This window comes from Suillus discolor (assembly GCF_016758755.1).
Source record: "Suillus discolor strain FC423 chromosome Unknown F5147scaffold_6, whole genome shotgun sequence".
Lineage (NCBI taxonomy): Eukaryota > Fungi > Basidiomycota > Agaricomycetes > Boletales > Suillaceae > Suillus > Suillus discolor.
In genome coordinates this window covers 1,125,764-1,147,182 of record NW_024541253.1, presented here as the reverse complement: position 1 = coordinate 1,147,182, position 21,419 = coordinate 1,125,764, and the positions used below count along the sequence as shown (strand labels likewise).

General features: G+C 48.7%; 8 protein-coding genes across 8 annotated transcripts; 5 read left to right on the top strand and 3 right to left on the bottom strand.

The window, feature by feature from the left end:
• Positions 1 to 207: 207 nt before the first annotated feature.
• Positions 208 to 2,589, top strand: F5147DRAFT_769129 (replication factor RFC1 C terminal domain-containing protein; the record flags this gene model as incomplete). The annotated part of the gene is made up of 15 exons (XM_041441020.1): positions 208 to 320; positions 361 to 530; positions 598 to 655; positions 704 to 824; positions 874 to 959; positions 1,011 to 1,058; positions 1,108 to 1,245; positions 1,296 to 1,464; positions 1,502 to 1,638; positions 1,693 to 1,736; positions 1,768 to 1,807; positions 1,859 to 2,021; positions 2,077 to 2,216; positions 2,268 to 2,376; positions 2,425 to 2,589. 15 exons carry the CDS (start codon positions 208 to 210, stop codon positions 2,587 to 2,589), a joined length of 1,701 nt encoding a protein of 566 aa, XP_041297870.1.
• A 410-nt stretch (positions 2,590 to 2,999) lies between these two features.
• On the top strand, positions 3,000 to 6,629 carry F5147DRAFT_674344 (P-loop containing nucleoside triphosphate hydrolase protein). Its single transcript, XM_041435837.1, has 11 exons — positions 3,000 to 3,145; positions 3,197 to 3,389; positions 3,440 to 4,156; positions 4,210 to 4,374; positions 4,423 to 4,622; positions 4,680 to 5,110; positions 5,167 to 5,278; positions 5,330 to 5,522; positions 5,579 to 5,648; positions 5,783 to 5,799; positions 6,240 to 6,629. The coding sequence occupies exons 1-11, from the start codon at positions 3,068 to 3,070 to the stop codon at positions 6,353 to 6,355; spliced, it is 2,292 nt and encodes a 763-aa protein (XP_041297869.1). The 5' UTR covers positions 3,000 to 3,067; the 3' UTR covers positions 6,356 to 6,629.
• A 509-nt stretch (positions 6,630 to 7,138) lies between these two features.
• F5147DRAFT_355099 (Pkinase-domain-containing protein) lies at positions 7,139 to 10,248 on the top strand. The gene is made up of 4 exons (XM_041429362.1): positions 7,139 to 7,381; positions 7,430 to 8,170; positions 8,220 to 8,687; positions 8,894 to 10,248. Exons 1-4 carry the CDS (start codon positions 7,223 to 7,225, stop codon positions 10,049 to 10,051), a joined length of 2,526 nt encoding a protein of 841 aa, XP_041297868.1. The 5' UTR covers positions 7,139 to 7,222; the 3' UTR covers positions 10,052 to 10,248.
• Positions 10,249 to 12,968: 2,720 nt separating this feature from the next.
• Positions 12,969 to 14,706, bottom strand: F5147DRAFT_769126 (uncharacterized protein; the record flags this gene model as incomplete). The annotated part of the gene is made up of 6 exons (XM_041441019.1): positions 12,969 to 13,646; positions 13,701 to 13,892; positions 13,939 to 13,967; positions 14,016 to 14,106; positions 14,161 to 14,351; positions 14,409 to 14,706. 6 exons carry the CDS (start codon positions 14,704 to 14,706, stop codon positions 12,969 to 12,971), a joined length of 1,479 nt encoding a protein of 492 aa, XP_041297867.1.
• Positions 14,707 to 15,529: 823 nt separating this feature from the next.
• On the top strand, positions 15,530 to 16,058 carry F5147DRAFT_769125 (uncharacterized protein; the record flags this gene model as incomplete). Its single annotated transcript, XM_041441018.1, has 3 exons — positions 15,530 to 15,614; positions 15,694 to 15,839; positions 15,888 to 16,058. 3 exons carry the CDS (start codon positions 15,530 to 15,532, stop codon positions 16,056 to 16,058), a joined length of 402 nt encoding a protein of 133 aa, XP_041297866.1.
• Positions 16,059 to 16,561: 503 nt separating this feature from the next.
• Positions 16,562 to 18,365, bottom strand: F5147DRAFT_743320 (uncharacterized protein; the record flags this gene model as incomplete). Its single annotated transcript, XM_041439595.1, has 7 exons — positions 16,562 to 16,901; positions 16,959 to 17,239; positions 17,305 to 17,484; positions 17,539 to 17,695; positions 17,762 to 17,997; positions 18,076 to 18,278; positions 18,329 to 18,365. The coding sequence occupies 7 exons, from the start codon at positions 18,363 to 18,365 to the stop codon at positions 16,562 to 16,564; spliced, it is 1,434 nt and encodes a 477-aa protein (XP_041297865.1).
• Positions 18,366 to 18,584: 219 nt separating this feature from the next.
• On the top strand, positions 18,585 to 20,810 carry F5147DRAFT_354948 (pyridoxal phosphate-dependent transferase). Its single transcript, XM_041429361.1, has 7 exons — positions 18,585 to 18,703; positions 18,757 to 18,856; positions 18,944 to 19,032; positions 19,099 to 19,232; positions 19,284 to 19,505; positions 19,656 to 19,828; positions 19,892 to 20,810. Exons 1-7 carry the CDS (start codon positions 18,604 to 18,606, stop codon positions 20,463 to 20,465), a joined length of 1,392 nt encoding a protein of 463 aa, XP_041297864.1. The 5' UTR covers positions 18,585 to 18,603; the 3' UTR covers positions 20,466 to 20,810.
• F5147DRAFT_568241 (Alpha/Beta hydrolase protein) lies at positions 20,468 to 21,350 on the bottom strand (the record flags this gene model as incomplete). The annotated part of the gene is made up of 2 exons (XM_041430894.1): positions 20,468 to 21,155; positions 21,208 to 21,350. The coding sequence occupies 2 exons, from the start codon at positions 21,348 to 21,350 to the stop codon at positions 20,468 to 20,470; spliced, it is 831 nt and encodes a 276-aa protein (XP_041297863.1).
• Between the last annotated feature and the right edge of the window lie 69 nt (positions 21,351 to 21,419).

Sequence of the window (21,419 nt, the reverse complement as noted above, 5' to 3'; positions counted from 1 at the left end):
CATCGACTTCAAAAGCTACCGCACCGAAGGTAGTCACATCAACATCTACCTCGAAAGCAACTACATCGACAAGCAAGACCAAGACGGACGGAAAGGCACCTGTCAAATCGAAGAAATCAAAGGATGATGAGTTTGTGGTAGATTTTTCCGAGGAGGAATCAACAGAGGAGAGTGAAGACAACTATGAGGACGAGGAAGACATCAAACATGAGAAGAAGGGCAATGGGCCTGTGGACAACAAGATACGCTCCTCAATCATTAAAGGAGATCTGCGGCAACAAAGGACAGGTCGATAAACTACAGCAATGGCTTCACGACTGGTAGGTCTACAGGTTAACGTCTCTCAAAATATTCTCGCAGGTCAGATAGTTCGAAGTGTGGTTTCAAAAAGCCGGGGAGAGACGCTATGAATGTCTGCCGCGCAGTAATGATCACTGGCCCGCCTGGTATAGGCAAGACTACTAGTGCACATCTTTGCGCCAAGCTCGAAGGCTTCGCGCCCATCGAGCTTGATGCAAGTGACGCATGCAGTAAAAAGTTAGTTGAGGTAAATTGGGAGTGCACCCTTACCCTTTCACTGTACTCACAAATGTGCAGAGTGGGATGAACATCAGCAACCTGTCGTCAGATGGATGGATGGATGGGTGGAAACGATGTTTGTTGTTTCCATGCTCTTCGTCACGTCGATCTAATATGTCACTAGGCGACAAACGCAGCAGGAGTCAGAATCACCGATAAGACGTGTCTCATCATGGACGAAGTCGACGGCATGTCCGCTGGTGACAGGTGGCGTTGGCGCTCTCAACGCCTTTATCAAGACAAAAGTATGTTTTGATCCGTCCACTCGAGTAAACATCTTACCTCGTTATTCAGATCCCTGTTATCTGTATTGCTAACGATAGAGGCGCCCAGAAGCTGAAGCCACTCATCGCGAATACTTTTGGCATGACATTTAGACGGTATGTGTTGAACTCGACTTTGGCCGTAACAGGAGCTCACTACGGCAACAGGCCCGAGGCTCAAGCTGTCCGATCACGCATAATGACGATCGCGTACAAGTAAGTTGTCCTTCAATTACATTGACATCATGGTGATGTCGTTGACTAGGGAGAAGATGAAAATTCCTGCCAACGTCGTTGATCAGCTTATCAGTGGTTCTCAGTCAGAGATTCGACAAGTTTTGAATATGTTGTCGACGTGGCGATTATCTAGTAGTAGCATGGACTTTCACGAGGCAAAGAATCTGTATGTGTGCTCTTCGTCGTTTGCCATCCACTAATTATACTATAACACAGTGCAAAGATCAACGAAAAGTACACTATCTTGACGCCGTTCGACGTGACGTACAAAATTCTTGGTCCGTACGCGTTTGGGCCAAACGTTCGAGAGACACTGGGCGACAAGATGGAATTGTACTTCCACGATCATTCTTTCGTCCCGTTTCTCATCCAGATAAAACACACTGTTTCCGAATGCACGAAAGCGCTCACCCCCTCGTCAGGAAAATTACTTAAAGACTCAACCTGTCAAGGTTCGGAACCTCGAAGGGCTTCCGAAGATGTTGAAGCAACTTGAGTTGATGGATCAAGCTGCATCTTCTATATCTGATGCCGATCTCGTCGATGCTCTGATTCATGGGTGAGCAGACCGTATAGCTCTTTCCATCGGATCTTATAATGTCCTTCAAGCCAGAACAACACTGGTCATTGATGCCATTGCATGCGGTGTGTTCGATGGTGCGACCTGCTTCATTCTTGTTTGGTCCAGGCGGCGGATACGGCGGCCAAAACCCAATGACGTTCCCTCGGTACGCTTCCCCCGGATCACTACACACGTCATTCATATGATACTTGCACAGGTGGCTAGGACAAAATTCGAAACAGAACAAGCTTAGTCGACAACTGGGAGACGTGCAGGTCCGAATGCGACTCAAAGTCTCTGGGGACAAGCACGAGATCCGACAGTCGTACATCCATGCACTGTTCCCTCACATCGTTAAGCCATTGATAGATCGAGGCGCTGTGAGTCTTGTCGCTTGCTCTTCCTCCTCGTTGCTTATCATCATGTCCTTCATAGGCCGCTGTCGACGACGTCATTGAACGGATGGATGGATATTATCTTTCCCGTGAAGATTGGGACACTGTCGTTGAGCTTGGCGTGGACACGCAGAAAGACGATGTCGTTAACAAGCTCATCAAACCTACGACAAAGACATCGTTTAGGTTCACCAATTAACCGCGTCTGATTGCCGCTAATGGCAAGTCCAGGTACAACAGCACGGATCATCCAATACCCTTCCACAAAGCAAGAGACCTTAGGAAAGTACCTAAAAAACTCTTAGGAGGTCCCGCGCCTGATCTAGAGGACGTTTTCGATGTGGGTACCCTAAGCATGATCGTCACTGTACACTAACATCTCTTCCAGTTGGACGATGAAGTCGTCGATGTGTCTGATGACGAAAAGAAGAAAGTTAAGGATGAGGATGAGGTCGCTGCTGATAAGCTGTTCCAAACTAGTAAGCCCAAAACTCAGAGTCGGAAGGGTAAGACGACTACAGTCAAAGGCAAGAAGGCTCAGAACTTTATGTGATTTAAGTATCGTGGACTTATCTTTTCACGGAGTGCTGGCTCGTTTTTATTGCAAGCCTGAGGACGACGCAGTGGGGAAGACTCAATTCAGCATGCTTGCTCAAAGGCCAACTCCCGTGACACCGCCCGCTACATTGGAGTCGACCACCTTTCACTCATCCCTTTTTCCAGCTTTCTGTCGTGTTTACTCAGTTGGAACGCCCTTAGTTCTACACAATCTGTCTGCAACTGACCCAGTACTCATACATGCAACTTATATATAACTTGATGGTTTCCTTGGCCTTGAACTTTCGATCAGATCAGAAATAATATGAGTTGATGGTCTAATCCAAGACAAAAGCAGTAGTCAGAAATATTGGTTTTCAAAAAACTTAACAATTGCTAAAGGAGCCCTATCGCCCAATTCGGAACCCTAACGCTTCTTTTCAAGTACAGTGACGAACGCACTGGTCGTCGAGTTCATCTAGGAGCACTTTGTGATGGCAGCACGAGTAGAACCACTTTCGATAGAGTCCTTGCTGCAGAGACAGAAGCAGGAACGTGAGGCTGCTGCAAAGGTGATTCTGGCCATCTTACGAAAATGGAATGCTGATTTAATTCATGTACAGCCTAAATTCCTCTCAAAAGAAGAGCGTGCAAAGATAGCTATTGCAAAGCGTACTGCAGAGCTCAGAGAACAACGGGAACGCGATGAGAAGTCACGAACGGACCGTGAAGCTCTAGAACGTGAAGCTGAGGAATTGAGGCAGCGGGAGCAGGAAAGGGAGCGTACTGCTAGGTACAGCAGTGCTCCTGCTCGACGTATGATTTCTTCTCATTTCGCGCAGCTGGTATTGATTACTCGCTAACAGATGATGATAGAGAGTCAAGATATGGACATCCCGAAAAGGATACCCGACATGGGCACGGACATGGACATGGACATGGACATGGACACGGGCGGAGAGGTCGAGGAGGTGGACCCCCTCCAGACGACCGTCGTGCACAACCCCCACCACCAAAACACATACCAAATGCTCCAACAGGTCCAAGGGCCGACCGTCTCAAAAACTCAAACACGCCTTCTGGTCCTGTTTCCTCCAGCGCATCCCCTGCACCCATTAGCAATGCTAATAGCACCAGCAATGTGAATGGGAGCGATCCTCTTTCGGGACCCAGTACATCCTATGTACCTCCTATGACCGAGAGCGACCTCAATGCCGTACGTGATCGCTATCTTGGTGTGAACACCAAGAAACGCAAGGTCCGCAAAATGAATGACCGGAAATTCGTCTTTGATTGGAACGTGGAGGAAGACACATTCTCGAGCGATTCCCCTGTTGCTGTTGGTGTGAACCGTCAAGGTGCGCAGGTGATGTTTGGTCGTGGCCACGTTGGTGGATTCGACGACGGCGGTGGCGAGAGGGTTGGTCGAGGCGCTGCAACTGCCAATTTGGCTGACGCAATGGAAAGAAGGATGGCAGCGAAAAGCGGTCTTGATGAGAGGCATTGGTCGGAGAAGCCGTTGGAAGAGATGAGGGAGCGTGACTGGCGGATATTTAGGGAGGACTTCAGCATTGCTGCTCGAGGTATGTCTGCTTATTCATACGTGTTGGTCGCGGGCTCTGACGATAATCTCAAGGTGGTTCGATACCCCACCCCCTGCGTTCATGGACAGAGTCACAGATCCCACAAAAGATATTAAGTGTCATCGACCAGATTGGTTACAAAGAGCCATCTGCTATCCAACGACAAGCAATTCCCATCGGACTGCAGAACCGCGATATCATAGGTATTGCAGAGACAGGTGCATTGTTTCCTCTTCTACTCTCTTCATGCACTAACATTGCAACAGGTTCCGGAAAAACAGCAGCCTTCGTCATCCCTATGCTCACTTTTATCTCCAACATGCCACTTTTCACAGACGAGAACCGCCACCTCGGTCCCTATGCACTCATCCTCGCCCCTACGCGTGAGCTTGCCCAGCAAATTGAGGCTGAGGCACGCAAGTTTGCATCGCCACTGGGCTTCACTTGTGTATCTATAGTCGGTGGTGTACGTCATCACACTCTTCTCAAGTATCGGAATTTATACTCATTATCATGTGTCTAGCGTGCAGTTGAAGAACAACAATTCAACCTCCGTGAAGGAGCTGAAATCATCATTGCTACGCCTGGACGTCTGAAAGATGTTCTAGAGCGGCATGTGCTCGTACTCTCTCAATGTCGTTACATCGTCATGGACGAAGCAGACCGCATGGTGCACCTCGGGTTTGAAACTGACTTGTTGTTCATCCTTGACAAGCTCCCGAGCGAGACGATGGCAGGCGAGGATACTGGAGCGATGGACGTCGACGGCGAGGAAGTAAGGAAGGGTCGTACTCGGGTAACGACCCTATTCAGTGCGACCATGCCGCCTGCTGTCGAACGGCTTGCGAGGAAATATCTCAAGAGACCTGCTACCATCACTATCGGTGAAGCTGGTCGTGCTGTCGATACTGTCGAACAGAGAGTTGAATTTGTCAATGGAGACGAGAAGAAGAAGTTTGTCTCTTTTGTGCATGTCTTCGCGGCGCCAAGCTAATCACGCACGTTTGCAGGCAAGTGATGCTGGAGATTCTGAACAGTGGCCAGTATCCATCACCGATAATTGTGTTCGTCAACCAGAAGAAGACGGCAGACATGGTTGCAAAGGATCTCTCACGTGCTGGGGTATGTTGCTGTCATTTTGAAAGTTGGTCGCTGACGTTGGGTTTGAATTAGTGGTCCGCGGCAACGCTACACTCTGGAAAGACACAAGAGCAACGGGAGGCATCCCTACAGTCATTACGTTCCGGGGACTCCGACATCCTCGTTGCCACGGACCTTGCTGGGCGTGGTATTGATGTGCAGGATGTGAGTCTTGTCATCAACTACCAGATGGCAGGTACGATCGAAGCATACGTGCATCGTATCGGTAGGGTATCTCCCTTATCTAGGTTTTTAAGTGATTTAACGATATTAATGGTCCAGGTCGTACTGGTCGTGCGGGCAAACAGGGTACGGCGATCACCTTCTTGACAAATGATGACGACGAAGTGATGTACGTATCTATCACTTTTTTTTTGGTGGTGTTCTTGTTGGATCTTCCTTCGGGGAGTAAACCGATGGCCGCCTGAGCCAGGATTTCTTTTACTTGACTGAGCTCGGAACACGGCTGATTATTTCCTTCTGTAGGTACGATCTTAGACAAGGTACGAGCATTTTCCCATTCTCATATGTATTTGGTTCCGCTGGCACGACGCCGCATTTTTATTTTGGTTCTATCGTTATCAATCCACGATCATTTTTCTTCTCTATTTCTCTTTTTATCATGCTTGATATGTTTATCGATGTCCCCACTTGGTCGATCAGTGAGTGGGTATCCGGGATCCCGTCCTGTCCCACCACTCGCCCAAGCCCGTCGCTCTCCCTTCCGATGCTCTTTGACACTGGTTTCCCTTGTTTTTGTATCAATTTCGTCTATCTGGGTTTCTTTCCTGTGATTTTGCTGCTTATCTTGTGTCATCTGTCGAGTGGCGTCATGTGTCGGTGGTTTTTGCGCTGTCTTGCTCGGTCAACGCTAGTTTCGTTTATATTTACATTCCTATTTTGACTTGGAACGTTTGTGTTTACTAACTATCCTCTCACACAGAAATATCCAAGAGCCCCGTGTCCAAAGTTTCGGCAGAACTCGCCAAGCACGAATCAGCGCAGCACAAGGTTTCAAGAGAGATGAAGAGGAAGCGTGATGCTGATGATATTGGTTGAGACTAGGACCAAGCGATGTTTGATCCGAAGCGAGACTAAGTGTATACCGGTATGTAATATGGCGTGCTGCTGCGTGCGCTAGTGGTACTATGTATTGCGGTACATTGAGCTAACGGATAATTTTCGGGAAAATGGTTGTCCGCTCCGTACCTGTTACGGTTGCTACAGGGATAGGATCTGCCGTACTCCACGCGTTCAAATAAGGGTAAGGATCACTGATTGGTCAACTGCGACTGCGGTGGAGGGAGCAGCATAATATTAAATCCAGGTATCGGAATGTTCAGGGTGGTCCCCACATGATGCCAAGTGTCACAAGTCCTCGGACGTGAGAAAAGCACGGGTGACTACATCCACCGATCATTAGTAGTGAAATTACTTGTTTGGGATTGCCGCCTCCATGCCGCCTTCAGGAGCCTTGTCGATCCCATTGGGTGACGCGAAGAGGATACGGTAAGCAAGCGGAGAGAGCGGGTTGGCTTCGGCCATGACCGAGCATAGTACGAAACTGTACTAGTAGTGAGACTTTGATCTACCTCGAACCGGATCATCAGACGTCTTCGGGGGCCAAGGTCATGACTAGAAGGCTAGCCAAGGCTGAGTTGAAACTCTTTCTTACGTAGAGCGGAAAGCGCTGTCATTGGTAGTGTTCAAACTCGAAGCCTTGGCGCACAGGGAAGGCTACTAATCGCTTTGATTGGTAAGCGCTTGCCGATTGGATGCCGATCGGACCGAGATCTATGGAATTGTGGGTTTTCTGACGCGATATAGTTTTAGTCTTCCAAACCTTTCAATCACTTACACACTCAGCTCCAACCATCACCATCATCGCCCTCTTCCTCGTCGTCCTTCTCGTCGTCGAAGCTAGTGATGCTCTCTGCAATTCCAATGCAGCAACTTTCTATTTCTAGTAATGACCCTTCTCCACCTAGTAGTCCAGACTCTGACAGCGACCGTCATCCTAATTCTCTCCTCACCGTCCCAGACATCGACCGCAATGGTCGTCTTGCCACTTCAAATCCCATTAATGTCAGTTCAATTCCTACTCCATTCAACTCTACTAACTCCATTTTTCAGTCTTCAGACACCGCAACCCAGGCTCGTTTTCGTTTTCCCCGAAAATCATCTTCATCCGCTCTCAAGCAGCAGTCTCTAGGCACAACCTCACCCGCTAAACATGGCCCTCTTCATGACCTCAAACGTTTTCTCAATCACCATATACCTCATTCTCACACTCCTTCTGCATCTTCCAGCGCCTCACCATCCTCCAACGCTTCGTCTTCCCATACTCCTCCAGAGCCACAAATTCAACCTGCAGATCAGCGAAGGGGTAACGATTTCGACACGAATGCCGTAATACAAGCAGTTCCCATAATAACCACTCACAAGTCCTCCCCCTTCAGCTTCATACACAAGGCCCGCAACCGCGAAAAGGACAAATCCTTCCCTCAAAAATCTTCTCCTCCATCTACCGCTCTATCGTCTAAACGTCCATCACAAAGTCCCCCAGGAACCCCTGCTGCTGTTCCGATTCTTTCCCTCTCCGAAGCCACTCACGCCCATCTATCCAAAAAGTATGGCAAGTGGGGCCGTGTACTCGGTACCGGTGCGGGTGGCACAGTTCGCCTCATTCGTGCACGAACTAAAGCAGGAGGTGCTGTATATGCTGTCAAACAATTTCGCCCAAGACGTTCCGGCGAATCAGAGCGTGAGTATGAGAACAAAGTCAGAGCTGAGTTCTGTGTCGGCGCCTGTTTAAAGCACGTCAACGTCATCGAAACAGTCGATATCGTCTGCGATCATGGCCACTACTATGAGGTTAGATTATCGCTCATTCACAACAACTTCCTCCCCTCATCCCCAACAGGTCATGGAGTACGCTCCCTACGACCTCTTCAGCGTCGTCATGTCTGGCCGCATGCTACGTCCAGAAATTTTCTGCGTCTTCCGTCAGATCTGCAACGGTGTCGCATACCTTCACTCTCTAGGCCTAGCACACAGAGATCTCAAGCTCGACAACTGCGTCATGACACAGGGCGACGTCGTTAAACTAATCGATTTCGGAACCGCTGTCGTCTTTGCCTATCCTGGAACCGGCACATCCAACGGCTCGCTACCGGCTGTAGTCACAGGATATGTCAGTGGCGCCCTCAATGCCCCTTGCCCTCTACAACCCCCACATCCCAATGATCCACCATCCGGTCCGCACTCCCATGCAAGATTGATACCTGCCACAGGTATAGTTGGCAGCGATCCGTACCTCGCGCCCGAAGTCCTGGAAGGTGGCTCGTATGATCCTCGAAAAACCGATGTGTGGGGCGTTGGCGTTATTTTTGTGAGTAGCGTTCCTCTTGCTTGCTTTTATGGTTGAGGGCGTTATGCCTCTGGATGGATGAATGACCCACGGTCATGTTCCGGACCAATCCTGAAAACAGTCGCTCGGGCATTGCCATGGGCCCTATCTAGGCCGCTCTATCCATCCGGAACGACAGTTTCGCCACATGAAATGATCTATCGCAGAAGCTAACAAAGTTTCGACAGGTCTGCATGGTCCTTCGGCGCTTCCCATGGGCAGTCCCTGACCGCGAGCGCGACAACTCATTCAAAGCATTTATCGAGGCCGAACCTTCTTGCCAACTGCCGCGCCCTAAATCCAAACGTAAACACAAGCGTCCAAATGGCGCAAAACCTGTGTCCTCAGATCCCCTTCCGTCAAGCCCCACCATAAGCGCCCCAGAGAGTCCTGACTCTGTTCGAAACTCCCGAAGCACGTCCCTGGATGTCCCGAGTACTCATGTCGATGGGATCAACGACAACAAGTCGGTGCTGTCGAATGGGTCGGTGTGTACCGCCACGGCGAGCACCCTCACGTTATCGTCACCAGCTGGCAGTGATTCAGGGAGCGAGAGCTCACCGCGCCGGCGTGCGATTGAGCTGGGATTACCTAGTCCTGGTGCAAGGACAGCGACGCTGCCGGCGATGTCTAGTTCGCAGTGTGCACACCTGACGGAGGGCGGGGAAACAGATAAGAGCGTGTTGGTGTTTGCGCGCCCTGGAGTTTCGACGGAGAGTTTACCTGCGCTGAGGGCTGACAACCCGGAGATCAAGGATACCATCAATGGGCAGGGAAAAGCCCCTAAGGAGCGGGATTTCGCGCGGGAGTCTCTGACGCGCAAGGCCCTGGAGACCAAGGTCAATGGTGTACAAGCCAACGGTATAACAGCGCCGTCAATACCTGAGGAGGCTACTGCTTCGTCGTCATCATCTCCACCGACTGCTCAACCGTCGCCACCAGAGCGCACGCTAACTTCGCCCGGAAGACGACCTCGTGCATCGTCAACAACGTCACCAAACTCAATATTTCGGTTACTACCACGCGAAACGCGGCCTGCACTACGGCGGATGCTGTGTGTAGACCCTAAGCTGCGCACGACCATGGGTGAGCTACTGTGGGGCCGACGAGAAGCAGGTGGGATTATTGCGCTAGCGGAGGGGGAAGTATGTGGTTGCGAAGATGGGGAATGCGAATCTGACACGGAAGAGCAAGATGATAATGTGGATGAAGATGGTGTGGAGGATGATGAGGACGGGGACGAGTGGGTGCGGAGTATTGAGACGTGCACGGAGAGCGGTGCGGCCAAGCATGTGCATGTGAAGATCCAGAACGAAGAGAAGAGCTTCAAGAAAAGGTTTTTCTGAGTTGGGAGGCGGGCTGGCATTACCCTCGAGTGTGTCATACTGGTCTGGCTGTGCGTACGTATGGAGTTGTTGTGCGACGGCTGTGTTTACCTCGGATCGACGCCCTGATGCCATCCATGTGTCATTACCCTCTTTCATCTTGACGGCATCCACCATCACCCTGATCATCCTCTGCCTTCACATTGATCATCATCCACCTTCGCTTCGCTCGTTATGTACCATATCTGCAGCCTCACAATCCTCATGTCTTGGTTCTAGTGGCACTCTTGCATCCATTTCACGCCCCAGAACCGTGGCGTGAGCCACTATCATTCCATTTTATTCCGACTCGCTTACCATGTAATATTTCATCTGATTACCCTCGATCACTCATTCACTTCGACCACCCTCAATCATGGCCCACCCAACCATCCTCAAAGATCTTCCCATCCATCTCGATCCATATGCACTTCATCTTCCCTCGCATGTATATACAACACAACACCTAGCACGCATACGCACGGTTCGGTACATACAGCGGACACTAAAAACATCATTCACAACGTTCATTCCCATTCTATTTCATCCTCTCGTTCCTTTTTATAGTGTCCGTCGCGGCAACATGATACGACCTTACGCCTATCATTTATCTTATTCTCGTCCACCTAGCCTAGTCCATCCGCTATCTTTTTATCTTCGTTGTTTTCATTTCTGATGCGTTCTCGCCTCTTGATTAAATATCATTTCATTTCATTTCTTTACTTCGTTGCTCTACGCCTACACACAAAAGCATGCTACCTTTCTTGATTGAACGGAAGGGCAATAATACAACGACGATTATGGATTATATCGTGTGGGAAGATTTGGATTCGAAGAGCCAGGCCAGGTAGAGGCGTTAAAATTCCCCCTGAATTATAATAAATTTGTTCTGAATCTGTGGTCGGGAGAGTACCCTTGAACTTTATAGGACGAGGTCAAGAAGGTGAATCGGGACGAGTACGCCGAGGGTGTGGTAATGTCACCGTGTATAGAAACTCGGGGTTGGCCCGTCTAGGGTCTGCGCCAGGGAGGGTTGGGTATGTGGGCGCCATTTGTTATCTATCCGGGTGCTGGGTAATATTGTTCCAGACAGCGATCGGGTGACTGTCGTTGTACTGCGCATCCACGAGGTCCTGCGATGGGAAAAAATACAAGGATATTCACGAGTGGCATGGCATGGCACGGTCGGAATTTGACCCTCGAGGGCCCTGTGGCGATAAATAGAAACAAGACACAATGCGCAAATATATCTCGCCGAGGACGAGCACCGACGGGTGCAGAAACATAGCATTGCCGTCGACAGTCAAGACTATTTTGAGCGCGAGTCGCACCCATCCGCATCGCTGCGAGTATTTTTTTTTCCCTTGTCGCTGGCAAAAAGCCTCTGCCGGCGGGAAGTGCGGCAAGAGTTTGCGATAAGCTATCTCGTGCGTTTTCCGTGATCCTGCCGGTTTGGATTAGTAGGCGTATGAAAAGTTGTCGCTACTATCCTGAAGGTGAGAAGTGGAGGATCACACGACCGAGACCGTGCTCTGATGGAGTGCAATCTGATCTAGGCATATTCAGAGGATGATCAGGTGGTTACGAAGATACATCAGATCAGACAATTACCTTCAAGTTCCCTCAGTTGGCGATGGGCTCGTGCTGAAGGGTCGAACAATATCCTGGCCTGGCGGAAATGGAAAGCATCACGAAAACGCATGCTGATGCTCGCGATGCATATGGCACAACCATCAAACAATCACGAACGTTTCAGCGGAAAATAATAATGAAGAGGTCACGACGGAGAGAGATTGGAAATTGGGCGCACCACCGTCAAAAAAGCACATGCTCTTGAACATTGATGGATTGAATGAACTCAAAAGCAGCCGCCACCTGCCAATAATTAGACCCAATAAATAAACGCCGCTGAATTTCGAAGGAGCATGAGTAACAGATAATCAAGGGGAAATTGCATAAGATCGCACCTGAGGCCTGATGAAGCTACGATTAAATTCTTTCGAATCTCCAGTCTCTACAGAGGGCGCAAACTCAAGTTGTAGGAGTTATTCAAGGTTATGCAGAGAACGCGCGATCCGACTTTTTGAGACAGCGGCGATAAGCGCCTCGATTATCGATCAAATAGAAGGAAGCTTCGATACCACGCCTGTTTGCCGCGAAGATTCAGGCTTGGTAACAGCAGAAAGGCAGAGGACGACGAAGGTGGCGTAGACGACCCAAGCATTTGATTGGTGCGATTCGACGTGAGTTTTCGCTAAGATTTTGGGGTTGGGAAATAATGCGACGGTATGCCAGAGATCCGTGGAAGCTACGTTGAAATTCTTATTCGCTGTATCATTTAGCACTCTCTATATTCCGAATTATTCTTAAGATGCCAGGGCAGCAACTTGCAATTGGCCCCGGAAAATCCGGCAATGGTCGTAGTAGATCTATCCGGATGAGTATCGACAAACACTCAGCTGTCCCTGATGACGTTGTGTAGTCAGCAGAACAACAGGACTTGTGACCGAGAAGATAGAGTTCAGAGATTGGGGAGATTGGATCGGCTTCACATACGACATACATTAAACTGCGAATAAGGTCCGAGGCGACTTCAAATAAAACATACCTAGCAGTGTTTGAAATCCCATTACTGACTGAATCACTAATGAGTCTCTAGCATGTTGCATCAGGACATGAGGCTCAGGGGATCTCATGCCAGCTAGTCATAAAATGCAAATTAGAGTTGGGTAAGACGCAAGTCAAATGATAATAATTGGAACGTCAACCAATATAAGCACTCTGCTATAGTCCACGGATTCTCTAAGTAGAGACAGTGTCGAAACGATCAGATCTCGAGCCCTAGTGCAGAAACGAGATTAACAAGCTGTTCAAACCAACAGCAAGATGTCTGCCTACCTTAGAGCTCGTCTTTCCTTTCGCGAAATTTTTCTGATTCTTCCCCTTGACTGTCCCTGACCTCGTCATCCTCCTGTTCCTTCTCGTCCTTTGGTTTATTCAACTGGTGACCGGCCTTTTGAAGGAATTCTGCTATATGAGCGTAGTTATCCGCATCCCTTTCCTGTAAATCAGACTCTCCGAGGTCATCAAATGGAATCTCTTCCAGAATCTCGATTACAATCTCGCCGTTTTGGCCGCGCGCAAACACGACCTGAGCGTTTTCGCCCGACAAGGACTGAAGCTCCGGATCATTCATCAACGCCTCTAGCATGCGTTTCAATATCCCATCCGACGGGTCATCGCTTTGACCTGCGCTGGGACCCAGGGAACTCTTAGCTGCGGGGGATGGTACAGCGAAACGCGTTTCACGGTTCAGATAGGAAGGTAGGTCGGAATCTTGTGGTATTCGATGGCCGTCAGGTGTTCGCTGTTCGAGATGGGTAATTTGGGGAGTAGAGTCCAGCGAAGGGTTGATGATTTGCCGACAGCGGATAAAGGTTTGCTCTGGCAATTCCATTCGCGATTTGAATCCAGGTTCTCCGCAGAGACGTGGAGTTTGTACGATCAGCACGTAGGAACATGTTTTTGCTTCTCGTACAAGAAGAATAGAATCCGCCATCGTCATCGAGCAATGGAACTGTACTAATAATTTGAGCGCGTTGCGGGAAAAAAAAAATTGAAATAACGTTACCTGAACTTCAACTTCACGAGATTTTCCCGTCTTATCACAGAATGTACCATCACCCCATCGTTGAACGAGATAACGAGAGCCTGGACCATGAGCAACTTCAAAGTGTCCGACCTGAGCATGCCGATCCGTGACGGCTACGTCCGCTCCTGAATCTTGTGCGGAGGGGGCGCGTCCTAAAGTAAACGCTTCCCACTAGACAATCACTTACAAAGTATTAATCAAATAATACAACACATACTTCTGGGTCCTCAGTGGGTTCGGAAGCTCCTGTACACGTGTGAGTGAATCATACGCTGCCAAGTGGGAAGACCATACCTGGTGAGCGAGGTTGCGTGTGAGTGAGTTCCTTGAACTGTCTTATTTCTTGATTGTGACAGTATGAATAAGTGAACCACGATTGCCGGTACTATAAGAAATAATTGAGCGATATGCCAGAACGATAGCAAGTGAAATATCGCACATAAAGACATTTTCCGGATAAAGGTTCCAGCAGTGACCAGCCGTTGCGGAGGACTGTATCTTGGTCGATATTCTCCTGTACTTGTATTGGAACATCACGGGCTGGGGGAATCAGGCAAATAAAGTCGTTATCTGGTCCCATTTTCATATGATTTAATATATATCCAGAATTATCTGGTATCGGAGACTGTGCTAGATCCGAAAACGACTGTGAATAAATCAAGTATAATTGAACACGAGGGGACATACAGATTTGCGAAGCGTCATTTGACATTTCCAGCTCAGAGCCACCTATCTCCTTGTATACTGGATTGGAAAACCAGGAAGGCTCATCCCGCCGGTCATCTAAAAATTCGCTTTCACCGCCCCGTAGTCCCTCGTTAAGCCACCGTTGAACTGTTTCATTCTGTACTGGAAGATTATTCAGAAAGGTTACACGATGCTTTGGAAAGGCGTAAAGGTCTTCTGGACCGGAGTAAAGTAGCTTCGCCTGAACTGAGGAGAGAGTAATAAACAAAGTGAAAGCTATAGCTCGAGGAGGTAGCATGCTAATCGTGACGTACTACGGTAGAGCGAAATTGACTCTTCCTCACTGAACATACCATGTACCGTGAGAAATATCTAATTATATCGGCGACCGAACTGACTCCGCGGCCCGTCCATTCATGCTGGGAACCGCGCTGAAATGCCAGAATATTGTTTACACTCGTCAATATTTCTTTTTTTTCTCCGTTCTGATGCCATGGATTCGACCCCTGAGTGGCGCTTTAAACCGCGAATCGCCGATCGGCGGCCTGAATGGTTAGATTCCGTCAAAAGTATTCTGTATCCTTAAAACTGAGAGATGAATATCTAACATATCTTTCACAAGTATTAAATATGTACATATGTCTTTATGTCAGGCATATGTACATATTCAACATGATATTCACGGTAAATCGATATTAATTTGTTGCTAGTACTGGAATAAACCACGTTGTGTCAACAACGATCAACAGCGGCATGTCGAGCGACAACCGCATCGCTGTCAGGCGGTGGCAATCTCCCTGAGAGTGTCTTCATTCCTCTCTGTAATAATGAATTTTCTCTAATCCTCAGTCGTCCATTTACGTACGTATATGTCCCCGAATATCAGGGGCAAATGCACAGAAGATGCTGATCGATATAATAAATATAACCCACTTTTGGTCCAGATTCCACGCGAGGGAACAATACATGCTCACTATATTCGGTAGGGGGAATATTCGATAAAACAAGGGCACACACCCTTTCCCCGTCTTTCCTTCTTTCACCTCGACGCGGACGTTCTTTCCTGTATAATACAGTCGCTCCCTGCTCTGATCTATCTACCCGGTGTCAAGGCATTCAATATGTCTACTTCACCCCAGCAAGAGGAAGTACGCGATAAATCTCAGGAGGATTTCGAAGAGGAACAGCAAGTCGAAGAGACTGAGGGTGAGTTCCCCGTTACTTTATCGTTGCCAGTTAGAAGCAGCTTAACTTGTCAAATGCGTCTCATTTCCGCCATGTCCAGGCGCGGCAGACGCTAGCGATGCTCCTCCTCCCAAAAGGGGACGTGGCCGTCCTAAAGGAAGCAAGAACAAGAAGTCGGGGGGAACGTCTGCCACCGCAGCAACAGCAGAGGCTGGTGCTAAGAGGAAACGCGGCAGACCTCCGAAGGTGCATATCTCGTTCCTACCATTTCTGCATACGCTTACATGGTACTAGGAGAAGAAAGAGGAAGCTGCTGATGGCGAACCGGCTACCAAACGCAGGCGCGGTCGCCCGCCTAAGGCAAAATCGGAAGCAGTACCTGACACAGTCTCAGAGCCTGCACCTGATACTGCTGGAGAATCAGGTACAAAGAAAAAGCGGGGCCGGCCACCGAAGAAGACCTGAGACACCAACTTTCTCAGTTTCTGTCTCCCTGCTTTCTGTAAATTTCTCCGCTCTCGTTCGTATCTGCACGTGCCAGATCTATCGCTTTCCCGCGCTCTCTACGACTTGACATGATTAGTACCAATTTCTTGCTTTTATGATTTTACTAGGGCCCACAACATCTAGACTATATAATGTCACTTTAACCGGAGGTCATGTAATCTCTGCCACAGATCACTGTACACGCGTCCCTACTTATTTTTGTCTGCATGTGAACGCAGAGGATTTCGGGTCGACTCAAGAGCTGGCATTCTCCTTTGGACGAATCGGGTCAGACGAGCACGCGCTCCCAGCAATCTTTTCTGCGAATTAATTCCATGGTCGGAATGCCCAAATTAATCACCGCTCAAATGTTCTGCGCTCGAGACCACGGAAAATTATAGATTTTAAATAAGAGCTTCGGCCCAATATTTGCATTTCACCCATGGTAGCACGAGGTTCGATTATTCACAACAGTGAGGACATTATCTTTGACTTCGCAGCCAACGTAAGACTCTCCACGTAAGGTAGAAGCTCGTGGCACACATGCCAACGGTTCCAAGTCTTGCCATGGTGGTGAGAATGATGGCCTGTCGAGCTGCTTTCCTCCTGGCGGTAGCATAGCTGATATCGGGACGGAATGTAACCATGGTGTAGAGAGGCAACCAGCCGCGAGGATTGGCAGTCGGGAAGGCGATGCGGGACAATGAGTCACCCAGAGACGAAAGAACCGTGGGTCCACGAGCGGTCAATGAGAACAAAAGGTGGTCGAGCGCTTTTTTAATGATGTAGACAGGCGTTGTTACGGAGTGGCGCATTTCAATGCTGATGCACGGCGAAATCAATGACAACCAGCAACGTATCACAAGTGACTTCACTTACTAATTGTCCATTGCAAGTTCGCATATGGCAACGACATCTTCGTGCCTACTTGCAGAATAACGAGCCAATGCTTTGGCTAGCCTCTGGTCTATGAAGTCAGATTCAGGGTCTCCCGAATTAGGCATAGCTCTAGTAGGGACAACCCATTCTTCTTGCAGCAGCGTGAGCAACACCCGAACGTCTTCGAGACCACAGTTAAGCCCTTGTCCGAAAAAGGGTACCATCGAGTGGGCAGCGTCACCGAGAATTACACACCGATCTTTGTAATGATAAGGCGTTAACTACTCCCCACCAATGGCGACAATTAGCTCTGTAATGGTGCTCGTGTGAAACGAAAGGGAGGTACCTTCGTAGTAATCAGGGGGCTACGGGGGTTTTTCTCAAAATCTTTCAACAATTTGTCCTCGCCAAGTAGCGACAGTGCATCGGGAAAATGATTCTGGAACCACAACAGGATGTCTTCGCGAGTGATCAAGCGATCAAACTCGACAGTAGGCGCGAAGAGGGTGCAAGTGAATGTCTTATCCTGAAATTGAATCTCGTTAGGTGGGAAGCACATAGAAGCTGCGTGCGTGATTACTTTGTTTGGCAGAGCGATGAGCATGAAGGAGTGGCGAGGCCATATGTGGAGATGATTCGGATCAAGGAGGAAGGCAGGATTGCCGTGCTCGTCGTGTCCTGCCGGCATTTTAAGTTCAATATACTCATGAGGAATATATTCTTGCTGAAAATTCATTCTACGCAGAAGCAACGATATCAACACACTGGAATCATATCTCGAGAGCGGAAACTTGTCTACCAACCTCACAACCCTCATCAATTGTCTCCTTATGATGGAATAACTCCCGTCTGCAGCGATACACAGGTCGAATTTGACTCGGACATCTGTTCCCGAATTGCCGTCCCGAAGGAACAGCACTCTTTGGTCGAAATCAGCTGAAAGGACTTTGTGCTCGAAGTTCAAACGGATGTTGGGCGTTGCCGAGGCCTCCTCCAGTAGCCCTTCGTTTAGAAGAGAGCGATCTATGGAATTGATGCACTAAGAAAGTGAGCAAACATGGAACAATGTTAATTTACTTGGCACATAGCCGTGGTAAAATACAGGAACCAAACATACCTGACCATCCTTGTCGTATGGTTGGCTTTGTAGATTTCCATGTCTGTCGTGAATCATCCGCCCACGCATAGGGATGACCGTTTGCAGAAACCTCTCAGCTGCAGAGGCATCGACGGCTCGTAGAGCGGCGATGCCACGCGATGAAATAGCCAGGTTAATAGATCGTTGTTGAGCAGCCGCTTTCGAAGATGATAGCCGTAAATCTTGAAAAAAAGAATCAAGATAATGGATGACGAGAACATTGTCGCTTTACCTGGTCTCGCTTCATAGACCTCGACCTGCCATTTCATTTTGGCAAAGGCAATTGCCGCCAGACATCCTACTGGACCTGCACCGACGATAACCACTTTACGGGCATTATCGAGGGGAGGAGTGTTATTGTTCATCAAGGGTGACTATCAGGACGAGTCGTGAGGGCCACATGCACGGCGGTTGGGTACATTAATCCTAGTGGTACCGAAAAGGAAATAATGAAATTTATGTAAGATCTTAGATCAACTCTTGAGTCTGAATCTTTACCCGACCCTGATGATGCCTCCGCACTGGAGTGACCTTAACGTCGTACTCTCAAGGGAGTTTATTATCCCAACCAATAGGGATATTGGAGCTAAAATACAACAAGAAAATGGTGAAGAACCTCTTTACGTAACTTCTCAGATTATTCAAGGGCTGGATCATCAGCTCATCAGAGATGCACTTATCTTTGCGGAAACTCTCTTGGTCCATTAACCAAACGGTCCAAGGCTCTCCTACAAGAGGAGTTAGATGTTTGGGGTACACGGTACGTGCTGCGCATCCCTGAGGCCACGAACCGTTCCTTATCTTGATGGCCCTTTGTTTTCTTGTATACGAAAAAAAAAATTATTAGAGCCGTCCAAGGGCATTTTGCGCACCCTTATGACCGCGAATGGATGAACATTGCCGATACAGTCACCCCTCTACTTGCTGAATTGGTGGGTGAGTAACTATTAACTGTCACGTTTTGCAGAGAATCGAGAAGTTCTGATGCGGTACCTGATGTAGGTGCCTCAGAGAAGGAGGTGGCATGCATGGGCACTCTGACTGCGAACCTCCATTTGATGATGGCCGCATTTTACAAACCTACTCCTCAACGTTTTAAGATTCTATGTGAAGGCGGTGCATTTCCCTCGGATCAGGTGAGTGGTTGGCATCTTACATCCTTCCTCTGTTTCTTACATGCGGCATAGTACGCATTCGCTTCCCAGGCTCGTCTGCACGGGTATGACCCGAACGAAGCAATAATCGAAATGTGTCCTCGTGAAGGAGAGTTTACACTACGAGAGTCCGACATCGTGGACTTGATTGCCAAAGAAGGACCCTCGATTTCTATGGTGATTTTCAGCGGCGTGCAGTATTACACTGGTCAATTATTTCCCATGAAGGCTATCACCACTGCAGCCAAGGCACAGGTAAATTTTGTTCAACCATCTTCTGATTATTACGTACCTCTTTCATCACCCCCTCATGACGTGAAAAGACAGGCGAAGATCCGCTACATTCAATTACCCCACACGTCACCCTGCTAAACATGTGTTGACTTCTTCGTTCGTCGTTCAAAGGGATGTGTCTGCGGCTGGGACCTCGCTCATGCTATTGGAAATGTTCCCATGGCACTTCACGATTGGGATGTCGATTTCGCTGTATGGTGCTCATACAAATATCTTAATTCAGGCCCCGGCGGAATTGGCGGGCTTTTCGTGCACAATAAATGGGAGAACAGCTTGCTACCACAGTGCGTAATTGAGCTTGCTGACTGACCACTTCTTTTGGGGTTTCTAATCGGCATTACTACCAGGTATGCAGGGTGGTGGGGACACGATCCAGCCACCAGATTTGCCATGCCTCCTCGGTTTTCAGCTATCCCTGGCGCGCAAGGATATCAGCAATCCAATCCCTCGGTCCTTGCAACCGTATGCCTTCTGGGTTCTTTGCAGATCTTCAAGGAAGTCGGCATGATGGGGCCCTTACGCGATCGATCGCTTCGGTTGACTTCCGAACTGGAGATGAGACTCATGAAGTCAAGATTTTATGTGTCCATCAATGAGGCTTCGGCACAATGCCTATTACGGGGTGTTGTGGACAGCAGGGATCACACTGCCCAACGAGGCCAACCCGGATTCACCATCATCACACCTCGTGATCCCGAGTCTCGGGGTTCACAGTTATCGCTTCTATTCCTGCCACCTAATTCAGACGTGATGGATAGGGTTTTTAATGCATTGACTGCCATGGGCGTTGTAGGGGATGAGAGAAGACCCGACGTGATTCGCTTAACACCTGCAGCCCTGTACAACACACTAAGTGATTGCGAGAGAGCTGCCTCGTGTCTTGAAAAGGCATTCGAGGGTTTGACGAAAGCAAGATTGTAATATTATGTACATGGAGGTACATTATCTATGATGTATTGTCCGACAAGTTTGACAAATTCGACGCTTTTTAGTATGTCATTGTGCTCTTCTATGAGTTGTTCAAAGTTTCTCGTAACATGGGAGGCATTGCGAAGTAAATGCTGATACATTGCTTCGCTCTGAGCTTCATCGATCAAGGTGTCCCCTTTGGAATGCACGATCAACCACCGCAAGTGATTGTACTCCATCCTCGGATTCATCGTCATGACTGAAACTTCGCGGTAAGTACTCCGCGGGCCAAATGCGGCCTCGATGAACCAATCCCTATAAGTGGGGAAACTCGAGAGAAGGAGATCGATGTCATATATTCCCTCCGACATGATGATGGCTTTTGTGCTGTTGAGAAGCTCGGGTGAGGGGCGCAAAGGGTCCTCGGTGGCCTCGAGGAAGATCGATGACAATATATGAGCACCACAGCTATGTCCCATCAAACATAAGTTGTTCGAATTATAGACACTGGTGCCGTACGGGCCTTGCCATGTGATGATGAATTCAAGAAAGCGTAGGATATCTTTCGCGTGATCGGGATGGCGGATTGCATTGTGTTCTGTCATTTCACGAGGAGACAGGCGGTAATTGGGGACTGCCACTGCGTATCCAGTGAAAGTGGCGAGTCTACGAGCCAATGCAGCGTGATCAAGTTTATCTTCGCTAAAGGGGAGACAGGGTAAGGAATGAGACTCTTTGCGGAGGAGAAACCCACCTTCTCCATGCACCTCCATGGATAAAACAGATTAGACCCGATGTATTACGTGGCCTGGAAGGTTTCGGGATGTAGATGTTGAAGGTCTGGAAGTCATCGGGTGGATGAGAGGGGATATAGGGAATGTTAGTGTATTCGTCCATCAGGACTAGGAAAATTAATGAGTATGGTAATGACTTTGTACTTTGCGACGTACTAATGACAAGTTGAAC